The 14,408-nt window shown below is 55.6% G+C and overlaps 1 protein-coding gene across 6 annotated transcripts in view; it reads right to left on the bottom strand.

Annotated features, from left to right (window-relative positions):
- The window catches only part of GTF2IRD1 (GTF2I repeat domain containing 1), a 67,696-nt gene that overhangs the window by 39,978 nt on the left and 13,310 nt on the right, over positions 1-14,408 (bottom strand). For all 6 annotated transcript variants that reach the window (XM_075771416.1, XM_075771417.1, XM_075771420.1 and 3 more), the window contains exons 2-3: positions 4,648-4,776; positions 2,489-2,630 (exon numbers count right to left, since the gene is read on the bottom strand). In XM_075771416.1, the coding sequence (XP_075627531.1) occupies positions 2,489-2,630; positions 4,648-4,770 (265 nt within the window). In that variant the 5' untranslated portion in view covers positions 4,771-4,776. The remainder of the gene's footprint in view (positions 1-2,488; positions 2,631-4,647; positions 4,777-14,408) is intronic.

Here is a 14,408-nt window from a genome sequence, read left to right as displayed (position 1 = left end):
CGGGAGCAGGGTCAGTCCCTGCCAGCCGGGGACATGCTCACCCCGTGCGTGCCCCCCCCCTTCCCTGGTTTTACCCGCTCAGCTTCACCGAAACTGTTGTGATTAATTGGGCAGCGCATTGCTTTTCTCTGGTTTCAATCTGCTTAGCCTTCAATCTCTCAGGAAAAGAAAATCCGCCTTTCTTGGAGGCTTTTTTACCCTTCAGCGTCACGTAGCTCGGTAATACCAGCTATTTCCTGCTAATTTCCCCCATTAAACCTCAAATAAAGCATATCTTCAGCAATGACTTCCTTGCATCTCTAAACACTCAGAAAATTAAACACTACAAGTGCATTATTGCCGTTCTATCCAAAGTGATTCACAAGGGATTTTTGGTGGCGGAGGACTAATTCCTTCATCATCCTCGACAGGCTCCTGCTGGTGATCAGCCCTGGATGCTGCCTGGGCGCAAAGGAGGAGTCTGTGGATCCCTCCCGTGGAAACAGCCCACGGCTGGGACATCACTGGGATGGGGCTGAGAGCCACCCTGAAAGGGGACGGTCACCCAACACCACACAACCCCCGGCAAGCTCTGTATCCCTCTCGCAGCGTGGGGAAACGGGCCCTGGAAAACTTTTTTTGGGGTGTTTTACCAAAGTGGTGAAATTCATCCTCATCCACACCCTACGACTGACTCTCCCTCTCGGCTGGGCGATAACTCTCCTCCGTCAACATTAATCCTGATCACCGTCAAGTTCCCCCCATGCGCCAGGAAAGGCTGAGCCAGAGGTTCAGATAAAGGGGGCCGTTCCAGCGAGGTCTGCACGCCCAGAGAGATAAGAGGCTTCTTACATCTCCCAGCGATGTCTGCTTCAGATTACTTCAGATCCTTTCTAAGGGGGCAGCTAGACCATAAATCAGAGGCACTTCCAGGGATGCTTTCCACTGCGTGCCAGTTGTAAGAGCTTTATAGAGCGGAGTTGAGCCTGGGCCATTTATAATTCAAGACAGAGTTATCACATTTCACCCTGTCTCCAACATCAGCCGCTTCGCCCGAACCCCATCGTCAAGATTTTGTGCTTTCAACCAGACGTAACCATTTCATTTCGACAAAGGTGTAAGTGAAACCAAAGGAGAGGGGCAACAGGATCTAATCAGCACAGTGGCAGGTCACCAGCCAGGGTAGACGTATATCTATTTCTAAAAGTGAGATTTGCAGAAGGTCATCAAATATAGTGAGTTCTAGGGAGACACAGTTGGCATTTGGTGTATCAGATGGAGCGCCCGCGCGTTGGCCACCCTGCTGCCGTTCACCGCTTGGGTACCTCCCTGCCTCTCGTGGGCGGTGGGAAGGGGAGGCGGAGCCGCCCGTGAACGCAGGAAACGTCCCCAAAATGCCTCCTGTCCTGCAAAACACAACGCGCCAAAGCGGGGGATAACTAACGGCAGCTCTCCTGGGTGCATGTGGCGTGGCAGAGGCGGCAGGCAGCTGCCCACGGCGGGCAGGACGGAGGGGCAGAGCGGAGCTTCGGCAGGGAGCCGCTCCCGCAAAGCTGTGCCGGTTCACCCCGCGCACGTGCAGCGCATAACCCGAGCAGACAGCGACCCCGGCAGCTTTACAGCGCTAATACGGTGTCCGTCAACACCACGCTCGTGCACACACACCCGGGTCGTTCCTCTCCACCGACATCCCACCGTGGGCAGTGTGTGCCAGCAGATCCGGGCCTGGGGTCCACTGCACCACCAAAGGCAGATCCCGCCCTGGCTCCTGCACGGAGCGGGGAAAGCAGCCGTTGGCGTTCTGGGGATGACGCCAGCCAAGAAACGCAGGTCCCCGCGCACAGCATGGCTCCCGCTTTCCTCTCAGCTCCCAGGCCGTTTTCGGGAGCCGGCCGAGAGGACTGGGTGCCGGCCTCACCGCACACAGCGCTGCCACCGGTCACACACGTCCCTGCGATACCTGGTGACCCCGACCTGAGACCGGGGGGGTTGCGGCTCTTGCTCAAGTCGTCTTTCCACCACTGTTAGCGCCTCAAAAACAAGCAGCTCCACAACCAACACTGCCAGCTCCCAAATCCATCCCTGTTTTTCCAAAACCAGGAAAAAAGCCTTGGCCCAAGAAAGCCTCTCTGCTCCTGGGGGATCACTAGGACAAACTATTCCTGCTAAGACCTCAACAGCCACTCCAGTGCACCAGCACAGCGGCAGTGCTGCCGCAGCCCGACGGCGCTGGGGGGGCAGAGCAGCCGTTCAGCCCCGTGCTACCCCGGCGGTGCTTTCGGAGGAGAGCCGGGGCACACGGTGCCCTTCCTGGGAGGGAACAGGCTCCCCAGCCATAGTTCCCACCCACTTTCTCCATCACTTTAAACACCGCGCAGCCCCACGGACAGACCACACCACGGTGCCCCCACCGAAACCACAACCCCTTTGTGCACAGCAGGGTCCCAGCCGGCACAACCGGAGCACCAACCACGGCACGGGAGAAGACCGCGCCGGCGAGGATACTCACTGCAAAACTTCTGGAAGTCGGCTTGCAGCTCCTTGCGGGCGCTGAGGAAGACCCGTCCCTTCTCGGTGCCCACCACGAAGGCGCTCTCCTCGTGGACGGCGATACAGGCCACCTCCGCGTTCAGCTTGGAGAGCGCCGAGCACTGCGGGGAGGCACCGGGTCAGAGCGGCCGTGGGAGCATCCCCACTTGGCACCCCCTGCCATTTTCCAGGGGGATTTTTTTTTTTTTTCTTCCCATCAAAAGTTTCCCCCATCAAAAGCAATGTTCTGGTTTGGGTCAGAATTTCATGGGTTTTATGACATCTCCTAAACACTTCAGCAACTTTACGGCTCCAGAAAGGTATCCAGCTGAGCTATGCTTTCCTGGAAAACAAGAACTATTTACCCATCATTTCACTTCACTTTTTCCTATCCCAAAAGTAAACATTTTCTAGTATTTCTTTAAAAGAAAACATGCCTGTAAAAAAAAAAGAAACCCCAACAATTTAGATTTTTCCACCAGCTCTAATGAAATAAGGAGCACGGGAATCTTACTGCAGCTGCAGAACACTAATATGGTCAAAGTCTGGATTAGTCGAACAATTCTTATTATACAGTTGTGCAAAACATTAAAGAGATGGAAGACTTCCTCCATTAATCCATTTTATGTAACGTGCGCTTCCTGCTCTACATAATACACGTGTATATGGGGTTTTATTACTATTTTTTATATTGTAATAGTTACACAGTGCCGGCAGCTTGAGTCATATTCCCATAGCTACAGCACCGACGCTCTGAAGATGCTGTCCCCAGGTCATGACTGAAATGGGTAAAACAAGAGATTTTCCCATCGGCAGCCCTGGTTAGACACATCGCCCGTCCCCGGCACTGCGGAGGGGCCGGAGGATGCTGGCAGCTGGGGAGGGAGCAGGAAAGCAGCTGCCCATGGACCAACCCCCCCCCGAGCTACCTTCAGCTCCCCACGTGGATTTACGTGGGCTTAAAGCAGTCTCTACACAGGGTCATTCTACCTCCTGCCACCTTCTTCAAGAAGGAGGTATTGAATCCCATCCCCCAAAATAGATATTTTTAAGAAACCTCCTTTCAAAAACCCAGCAGTCAATGGAAATATTTTGCTCAAAAAGCCCAACACTCAAAAAATAACTATAAAATCTAAGGGACGTCAGATTTGGAGGCAGACCAAATCCAAACACTAAGCCCACTTGGCGACGTGTGCGTGGTCCCGTGGTTTATTTTTCACACACGCAGCTTCAGTGGGTGCGGAGCCTGGCCCCGGTGAAGCGCTGGGATAAAGGCTGAATTTCAGGAGCAGCCTGGCCTCCTGGCCCTGGTGTCAGCACGTAACGAGGACTGCAGAATAATGTATATTCATTAAGAAGCCAAACTACGATAACACAATTTGCTGTATGGGATGGCACGTATATAAATCATCAAAGCTGCTCGGGGTGCGTCAGCTCTGGGGAACCTGCTCCTTAGTGGGACGGTGATGGTTAAAAAGAAGGAAATTAGTATTAGTGAACCAAACACCCTACCTGGGTAGAGAAGACGACACATCCAAGGTAAATACATTAAATACGACTCGGCTTTAAAAAGGGAGGGCTATTAAGCATGTCGCATTGCATTAGACATTTGTTACTACACACCCACTTTCCCTTCTTGATCACATTCACAGTTAAAAATAAGATTAGCTCTGGTCCACGAGACTTAATCCAGACAGTTATCTTGTTTATGTAAGCACGGCTGACTTAGGCAAGGTTTCCACCGGGAATTCTACGTCAAGAGATATGAAAGTTATTTTCTTTGTTCTCAGAGATAAAAGCCATTGTTCTCCTGTTGTGTAAAAGCTCACGGTAACATTGGTAAAACATCAAGAAAAAAAAAATATACTCAACCACCCTACATTCAGTTGATACCCACATAAATATTAATGGAAAAACAGTACACATCTGAGATTAACTTGGGCTGACTTTATGATCCTTACGGCTGTCAGGGCAGGAGAGGATTTTTATTTCCCAGCTCCGGCAGTTCCCTGGGCTTTCCGGCAGCGGAGGGGAGCAGGACGAGCTCGACAGCCCTCCTGCTTCAGCCCTGCTCCCAGCCAGCCCCGCTACCGGGAGGCGAAACGAGGGAGGGGGACGGGGACACCACCGGCCTCTTACCATGGAGTCTAAGGCAGACACTAAGCTGGTGATGATTTCGTCTTTCTGGGGAAAAACCATATTCCACTGGTCAGCTCTGGAGGTGCTGAGAGTCACATCTAAAGGCTTCCCTGCCAGGGCCATATTCACCTGAAAATAGAAAAAAAAAAAAAAAAAAAAAAAAAAAAAAGGTATATGTGTTGCTGTTACTGCTGGAAAGCAGCGCAGCCCCAACACCAGCGCCAGCATGGATACACAGGGGAAACCGAGGCACGGAGAGAGGCCAGCCCAAGCCCTGCATTCCCCAGGTCTCCTCTGCTAAAGTCAGATAATTACGGACGCTGCCAAGCCATAACCAAAGCCCTGGACAGATGCTGTGTGTCCCAGCAGCAGCAAGGTCACCTCCGCCCTCGGGACTCAGCCCCGGGGAGATGCCACCACCACGCAGGGCGTGCCAGACCGACCGTGCGGTGGGACACCCCGGGTGAGCAGCGTGCGGCCGCGCTGAGCCGGAGGACGTAGCACCGGAGCAGATGAGAAGCGCTCCCATGCCTGAGCTCCGCGGGCAGCAGAGAGCAGGGGGTGATGCGCACGTCCCCGTGAGGACACCATGCCCCACTCCCTACACCTGGGCGAGGGGAGAGCCCAGCACCCAAAGGTGTCCCTGAAATGGGCCAAAGCCGTGGGGTGCTCTGCCTGCACCCCACGGGACAGAGGCAGCTCGTGGCGAGGGGCTCTGTCATCTAATCATCCACCTTGCCGCACCTGGGGGGCCGTGCCGGCAGGGGCAGGACCGGGTGACATGTTGGGACCCTGCGGCCAAGAAGGGGCTCAGCCCTGGGAACTCCATCCCGCACTGCAAAACAGGGAAAAAAGGGGGGAGAACGCCAGGGCCCGGCCACACATGCAGCGACTGCGCCAGGTCTCCACACCCCGATGCGCGCGTCTCGCCGTGACCCGTGGCGATGCCGATGCTGCAGGGGAAACTGAGGCAGGGGCTCGTCCTGCATAAATCACCCCGCTTCAATGGTGGGGCACCCACACCCGGTACAGCATCACGCCCCCAGCACCGAGCTGGGTCCCTCCCAGCTATCGCCCCTCCATCCGCGGGGCAGCGTCGCACCGCCTGGCTTTAATCCTGCAAGTAAAGGGTGGCAAATTAGCCAGCAATGCTCGGGAGCCACTCGAACCGACTCGTAAATCATGTGCTCGCAGCCGCAAGCGGATAAAAGAGGCTGGAGAATTTCTAACAAGGCGAGACGGGCAGGAGCCGGGGAATATGAATGAAGCTGCTTGCGCGTAACTCGATTTGCGGCTCAGCCGATAACCGCCGCCGCTCGGCCCTGCTGAAAACAAGGGTTAAAAGTCAACAGCAAAAACCCAAATTCACCTTCCTACTCCAGTTCGCACCCATATCCAAGCAGAAGGAATTTGTATGCAAAGCGGGGCCATACTGCCCCACGCAACCGGGGAAATGGTGGATTTTGGCCCAAAATAACAAGTCTCCCCGTGCTGCGCCTCTGCAGGTGCCCGAGCACGCGCAGGGCAGGGAGCTGACGAACGCCCCCCGAGACTCTGCAGAACCTCGCTGTTACGTGGGCACACAACAAGCTAACGAGGGTGGAGACAATTCCCCGTTAAACAATAACGACTGCATTTCAGGAATTGCTCTTGGCGAGACCGCCGGGCCGGCCGGCGAGAGCAGGCGTACGGCACTGAGGCCTCACCGGTGTTTTTGGATGGCAGAGCCACAGCCGCAGCCGTGCCAGCGCTTCTGCCACGCTGACAGCCACCCAGCAGAATCCTCTTACACCCAGCTGACGCTTCTTAACGAAGCTGACGGATGACTCTTCTCCCCCAGGACGATCTTGGGGGGGGGAAAAACCCCCCCAAACTGGGTGTCGGCTTGGAAAATAAAGCAGGAAATTGAAGGCACAGTCCTGCAGGCTGGGAACTACCGCCCTCCGGCACAGCCCCCCAGGCGTCCCCGCGCTGGGGACAGGGCTCTGCCTGCCACCTCCAGCTGCACCATCACGACAGGCTACAGCAATGCCAGGGAACGGTACGCCTTGCTCCGGCCCCGCGGTTTGCGCGTGCACGGGTGGACAGACAGTCGGACGGACGAGGGACTGTTTCACGTGCAAGCTCCCGAGCAGCTCCTTGCGCGCAGCCCTCTTGGTGCAGGGAACTGAGGATTCCTTCTTTTAATCGACGCTGGGTTAACAGGAGCTGCCCTGCTGCAGCTGGCAGGGAGCAGCGGGGTGACGGCAGTGCCCATGCCGGCCCTGAGCCGCTCTCCCGGCCGCAGGACACCGGGCAGCCCTGACGCTGCGCTGGGGACCAGCCATCGCCTGGGGGCTGCCATCAGGAAAGGACTCGGTCCAGGGAGCATCACTTGCTTCTTAACCCACCCCCAAGCAGTCACTTGGAAAAAAGCCTTATTTTGATGCTCGTTCAGACTTCCGAGTGCCCTAATTATTATTAAATATGACTACTACGACATGGATATTCTCATTGCCTTCCAGCAGCGTTCTGAAGAGCCTTGTCCCTGCCTCGGTGGCACTGGTCACAGCCCCTCGGACAGCTCAAGCTGCACAGACCTGCTCCACCACGGCCTCCCACGGGAAACGGCGCTTATGGGGAAGAGACGCTCCTCCCTCGGCTGCAGAAAGCAAAGCCATGAGCTGGGTCCAGCCCCACAGGGGGAGCAAAGGGGAAAGCCCAGGATAACGTCAGTGGGAAGCGGGGCAGCGTCCCCGCACCCCCTCTCTACCCACTCCCTGCTCTGCAGGAGACCAGGACAAAAATAATCCCTTTCACCTGGCTGATCGTGTAATAAGGAAAAGGGAGAATCACTCAACAACAACAACAAAATCATAAAAATATAACCCAAGTAATACAACAGGACTTTAAGGGATGGGGGGACACGATATTCCTGTAAAGTTTTTAATCATTTACGGTCACGAAGAGCAGTGACGGTGGATTTAGAAAAGAAGGGAATAAAAGGGGAGGAAAAAAACTTCACAGCAAGCACTAGGCTTATTCAAATCAAATTAAGACGTACGGCTTGAAGTTGTTTGTCTCATCAAAGGGAAAGTAATCTTTAGGAAAACTGGGGTAAACCATTCTTATAGCAGTTAGAGCAGGGAGCAAGGCGGGTAGGATGGGTGCAGAACATCCAGCCTTCCCAGGGCTCCGTGCACCCGTCCTGCTGAAATCCCACCCCGGGCACCCACCAAGGGGTTGATTTTCCCCTCCTGGCCCGCAGCGGGGGCTCAGCTCCGGCCCCAGCCCCATCCCACCTCTGCACGCCCAGTCCTGTCCCCAGGGGCGCAGGGTGACTCAGGGACTGTCACGCCACTGTCACGGGGCCAAAGCAAACATTTACAGGTTGGGTTTATTTTTTTAATATTAAAAAAAATATTAATTTTTTTTCATTATTTAATTTTATTATTATTTAATTATTTTCCCCACCTGAATGAGTCTTGCGGGGACGGGACGAAGAGCACTGGGACAGGGGTGCTGTGCCACAGCCAGCACGGGCCACGGGCAGGCAGCCCGCACGGGCCATCCCCTGCTTGGCTCTTACGACACCTCCTTCCTCGCCTCCCTTCATAATCCTGGGAAAGATTAGAAATTTGGCCCCGGGGGAGTTTCACTCGTGAATCACCTGGGCTGCAGCAAAGGAAAAACCAGGCACACAGGGAGGCTCCCGAACCCCTGCAGGAACAGCAGCGGTGCCCCCCCCACCCCGACCCCACATCCCCCCTCCATCCCCCCCCAGGGTGCTGCCCCGGGGCGGCATCTCTCCCCAAAATAAACATCCTCCAGTCTTGAGCGCTGCGTCACCATTTCCAAAGTGTTCAGAGCAAACAAAACAGTAAAAAAATAAAATAAAATAACAAAATGACGACAACCCCCCAAAGGAAATTTCCAAGCAGAAAACTGCATTATTATATCCCTTAAATTATAAACAGGTTCAATTAGGAGAAACCGAGGGGAGTTTACACGAGGCAGCAGCTTGCACGGCGCGGCCCCGGCATCGCCTGCCGGGCTGGGGCTCGGTTCATGGCAAAGGCGGGTGCTGTAAGCTCTTGGCGTTGACTTTAGTCCTCCCTCTTGCTCATCTTTTCAAGCCTTACAGCAACTTCCAGCCCCGTGCCACAACCAGAAGCAAGAGTATCTTATTTATTGAGCTGGGCTGGTGTTTCTGCACTGCCATGGCGGAGCTTGAAGAAGGGCCTCTGCTGCCGTCCTCCCCACCGCTTTCACCTCGCTGCGTACGCAAACCTCACTTAGCGTAAACCCCAGACCCCAGTTTCCCACAGGGAACCATGTACTCGCCCGGGACCCAGGAAACTGGGCTCAACTTCTCGCCAGCTCTCCCTGTGCCCGTCGCTCCTTCGGGCCGCCCTTGCCATCAGTACAAATGCAATATCCCCTTTTTTTGGGGAATTACCCAGGCCAAACCCAGGGCAGAGCGGGAGACACGCGTTTAGTGGGAGCGTGAGATGGAAACAGCCAAATCCCCAGGCGGGACCGAGGACATCCTGCATCTGCTGCTGCTTCTATTGCTTCCTACCTGGTTCTACACTGAATTGAGTGATTTATTTCATTTTTTCCTGCAGCTCTGTTGTACCTTACAAACGTAACCCTGGTGATTTTCACCGCACGAAGCGTCTCCTATAACGAGGACACCAAACCACTCAAAACCATTACAGGGCAAAGCATTCGACAGCCGGCACCCCGACCCAAACCCACCAGCGTTGGGTGGGCGCAACATCTTCCAGCTCAGCCCTTAAACCACCAACTCCATCCAAGGCGACATTCCGGGGGACACCGGCTCAGCTGCAGCACCGAGGTCTGACTGGAGCGAGGGAGAAGCGAAACGGGGAGCAGCACGGAGAGCCCCAAACAGACGCTACCAGCGCTCCCCCCTTGCCCTGCGGACATCGCAGCGTCACCACGGAAATCCCCCCGTGCGCCCGGCCGGGATGTTTATAAAGCCTCCGGTCGCGTGGGCTGAATCCCAGTTCAGGGAGCCAAACAGGAATTTAAATTAATGAGAGCTTTGACCGATCAGCATGTTGGGGGGGGGAAGAAGAAGGAAAAAAAGAAGAAGAAAAAAGGACCATCGTGCCAGTCCTGCCTGCAGCTCCACATAAGAGTGGCTGGAAATTATCCGCTTATTCATTTTTCCAGGAAAATTCTGCCTGTTGCTTCAGCAGTGCTGGTGAGACCACGGGAAGCCCAAGTGAGCCAGCCCCAATTCAAGCAAATTTTTTTCTTTCTAAAAAAATCAATATCTATTGAATATAGATATTAAAATATTCCATGATACATACATATATACACACATATATTAGTGGTAGGTCCTGAGATGGACTTCCAGGCCATTTCCCCTCCTGGGGAGAGGAGAGGACGGCACTAGAGCAGGGGAAGGCACTGCTGGCTGGGGGGCAACGAGGCTACCAGGCACCAAAAGGACTTTTGAAGGTGGCATTTGGGCTTCTTGGCCACCTGAAACACTCGATAAGCCACGGGACATCAGGTGCCACATTTGGCCACCTCCATCCCCCTGGGACAAAGGGAGCAGGACCGGCACCCGCAGCCCATCCGGCGGGAGAGGGATGTGACACCGCATCCCAGCACATGGATGTAACGATGACCCGCACGTAACGATGAGACAACAGTGATTTTACTTGTAATTGCCTTTTACTCCAGGAGGGCATATTTAAAGGGGATTTTTAAAAATTACACTGGTCCTGGAGGACATTTAAGCAATTAGCCCCGGCTATCATTAAACACGCTTTAAAATCCATCAGGAGCCGTCCTGATAGGAGTCAGAGGGACAAATTACATCCTTTGCTAGTGCCGGGACAGCCTCCTCCCTCCAAGCGAGGGGACTGTCCCCTGCGTCCCTGCCAGGGACACCATTTTGGGGCAGGCCCCACACTAAGGGTTAGCTCAGCGGCATGCCGGCGAGGAAGGGGCACCGCCTCGGGAGGTATTTCTCTGCCCCACCGCATCTCGGGGACCCTCGAGGTCCTTTTCTCAGCAGGCGCCTGTTAGCAGCGATGCGCCCGTCGAGCTGGAGTCGCCTGAGCAAAAAGCACATGGAAACCACACAAACCGCAGCGGGGCGAAAGCCAGGGGTAGGGACCCGGCTTGAATTTCAACTTGTGGTTTTTTTCTAATCACTTAAGCAAACACCAGTATCAGCGGAGCTGGGGCAGGCGACCAAAGTCATCTCGGGTGCGGGAGCACCGTGGCACGGCCCGGCACTTGCTGGATAACCGGCCCTGGGGTTTTTGCCGCAGCGGTGGACATTTCTGCCCCGTGCGGGCGACTCACTCATGGCACGGTGGCTTTAACCCGCCCGTGCTGCCCAGCTAAACCCTAATCCTTACACCTAATTCAGTGCTGGCCTCCGGCCCCTGCCGCCGCATCCTCGCCATCCTGAGCACCCGGTGTGGGGTAAAGCCACCCAACTCTTTGTTCCTTCACTAACGACGCTTCGATCGGTGAGCTGTGCGGTCAGCACCGATGCCAGGGGTGCAGTGGATAACTGTGACCTGCGGCATTTGCAAAATGCCCAGAAATACCCTCAAATGTCTAAACACCCCCAAACCCCCAGATTCCTAATCCCTGCCCCGTGCCGCTGCGGGTGCCCCTGTAGCACTGCCCTCCCGGAGCAGGCGGGGGGGCTCTGGTTTGTGGGGTACCCCAGGTGCCACCCTGCTGATGCACCCGCCACGAACAAGCGCCCACCAAGGCCACGTCTGCATCCCCCAAAGGTGGGTGCCGGTGCACCCCCAGCCCCATAACCTGGTCTGACTGCTGCCCCATAGCCGCTGCCACATCCCACATACACAAATGTCCTTTTTTTGCTACTTTTCAAGCCAATATCTTTTGAAAAAGTCTGAAAGCAGCAGAGCTGGGGGGGCAAACAGCCCCCAGCACAGTCTGGGGTACCCAACTGCTTGCGCCCGCATCCTCACCGTACCGACAGCCCTCGCTCCGCTGGGTCTGCCGGCTCCCCAAACCCTATATTCCCCCACCCCCCTCTCCTTCCAGCTGGGTAGTACAGAGCAGAACAAGCTCCCACCGCCAGACACCTCCTCCCCTGTTTTATTTTACCGAAAAACCCAGGGCACCTGCTGGACAAGCTCCTCACGTACACGCTGGCACCACAACATCCACCGGCATCGCCGCCTCAGCTCTGCTTTCCCGGATAATCCGGCGCCTGCCGCGGTTTAGTCCCGCTTATAAAAGAAGCAAAGAGCAAACCGGGGGCTCCCGCAGCGGGACGTATCCGCAGCAGGAATTTAGCTTCCCCCTCTCAACCAGGGCGTTGCTTTCTGCTGCCGCCTTGATTTTCTTAAGCCTGGCCTAGGTGCGCACACAAATATAATACAGTAAAATTATGGTAGGCTTCCGTCTAGTGCGAAGAGAGACGGATCAGGATCAAGTGCCCTTCAGAAGCTCAGTCTCATCTCCCCCAGGATAAACACTTTCATGTCACGGCGGCTGCTGGGGGGGGATCGCTCTGCCCGGGGAGCTCCAGCAGCGCAGCTTTCAGCTCTAGACAAGTTTCCACGCCGCAATCTCACGGCAGGCAGGCGCAGAAGCTCTCGCTTCGAGCAACTGCCTCTCTGTTTATTAAAGAAATAAAAAAAAAAGGGGGGGGGGAAGATGTAAGTGTTAATCGGTGCGTTCCCACCATTGCAGGGGAGGGATGCTGTCAGCACCGTGCACGAGCCGCGGCTGAGCTGGATCCGGCCCCAGCAGCCCCGCACGGGTGGTTGGGGGCAGCGAGGCTGGAGATGGGCTTCATGGTGCCCGATGGGTGAGCGAAGGCATCCAGCCATGGGGACATGCGTGCTTGCATGGCTCCCAGGGTTGAGCCTCCCTCCCCGGGGGGATGCCCAGCCCCGAAACTCAGCCTGCGGCAGGGAGCTCAGCACCCCTTCCCGCGCAGCCCGGACAAAACCTGGTGCTTTGCAGTTCCTAGAAGGAGAGGCAGGCAGCGAGGGCACGGATCCGGCATCCCACGCGCCAGGGCTCAGGTTGCACTTCCCAGAAGCGGGTGGCCAGGGGAAGCCAAAATTAGCAGGCGACTAATTCTGCCCCTCGGTACATCCCCTGCCCTTGCGCCGTGGTGACTGCTGGTTATCGCAAGAAGATGCCGGCAATCCCTTGCCCAGAGAAAAAAAATGAACTGAAACGAGCCCAGAAGCCACAGGACGACCAGCAGGGCAGGTCTTGGGGGTGCGCTCACCTCGGTCCCCAGCCCCGCATCCCCTCGCACCCCTCTGTCGACACCCAGCTCCAACTCTGCACACCCAAACGGGCGCTGGGGTGGGGGGAAGGAAGGGAGATACGGTTTCCAGCCTCTGGTTCGGCGGCGCGTAAGCTAACGCTGGGGTTATTTAAAGCCTGAGTTTTAGCAGCGTTCAGCTACTGGTTGCGTGATCAGGATAAAAAATCGCAATCCTAATTCCTGGCCCCCCGGTGCCTATGGCAACTGGTATCTGTCTCCTTGGAAACTAATCTCGTGGTATTTGAACAATGTACCAAGGGCCTTTAATCTCCCAAACACTGTAAATCTTTATTCTAGCCTGTTCTCCTCCTACCCCAAGAGCCAACATAAAAAGCCTGTTGTTTTCCGTGCAGTCACTGAGAGCGTAACTCAAATTTTATATTACACAGGCACATGCTTTTTTGCTCCCCCTCCGGCCCTGCGCTTTTTCCCCCCCTTCTAAATTGAAGAGAAATGCCACGTGGACGATGCCCGCAGGTGAACGGATTGCCCACAAGTGACGGTTTGCTTTCCAGCTGTCGCCCCAGTTTGTGTGCCCACCTTGCGTCCCTCTAACTGGGCGCTGCTCCAGTCAATAATAATAATAGTAATTCTGAATTATCTAGCAAAAAGTCCCCAAACTGCTAATATCCAAAGACACAGATCCCAGAGTGGGGGCAACGAGTTTGCAAGGGCTCAGCAGAGGAGGATCCACCCCGGTCCTCACCGCGGGAGCGGATGCTGGCAGGCACGTCGTCTTGCTCCCCAACGCTCAACTCCAAAGCTTTTTTCTTTTGCAGAGCCGCTGTTGATGGCACCGATCCCCCCAGCTCCCAGGCAGGGTTGGAGTGGCCCCGTCCCCCCATCGCTGACCCCAGCCTATGGCCACCACTGCTCGTCACCTGCGTTCTCTTCTTCCCAGGTAATTACCTCTGCATAAGGAGGTCTCTGATAGAGAGCTGCTGCCTAATCTCATTATGTTTTAATTTTATCTCCAATATTTCTCTCTGGTTACTGGTGTCTCAGTATCGAGTATTCCCTGTGTTACAGGACGGGCTGTTTGCTAATCCCAGGCCTGACTCTCCGCCACATAAATAAGCTCAATAAAAAAATCAAATGGCTTTCCAAGGGGATGAGAGGAGGCTGGGAGATGGGAGCATCCCGCGCCCCGAGCTCCCCCCTCCTGCCTGCTCCCTGCTCCCTTCTCCTTTTTACGGGTTGAATCGGAAAGGCGAGAGCAGGTCCCAGGTCGCCCCGGCGCTTGCCGTCTGCTCCGGCCCTGTGGCGGGGAGCACGTGTGCTGAGAGCTGGTGCCGGCTGCGCCTTGTCACCGGCAGCCTCGATGCCTGCCCAGAATCAGGCATCCGGCACAGGCAGGTGACTCACCACCGGCAGCGGAGGCGTCTTTGGTGAAGCCAAGCACGCCCCCACCCCGGTGTGACCCTTCAAGGGGGCCAGGCAGCGCGGCAGTGCCACTGCA

This window comes from Balearica regulorum, chromosome 19, assembly GCF_011004875.1.
Source record: "Balearica regulorum gibbericeps isolate bBalReg1 chromosome 19, bBalReg1.pri, whole genome shotgun sequence".
Classification (NCBI taxonomy): Eukaryota; Metazoa; Chordata; class Aves; order Gruiformes; family Gruidae; genus Balearica; species Balearica regulorum.
The sequence above is the reverse complement of the archived record's forward strand: the minus strand, read 5'-3'. Positions and strand labels throughout refer to the sequence as shown.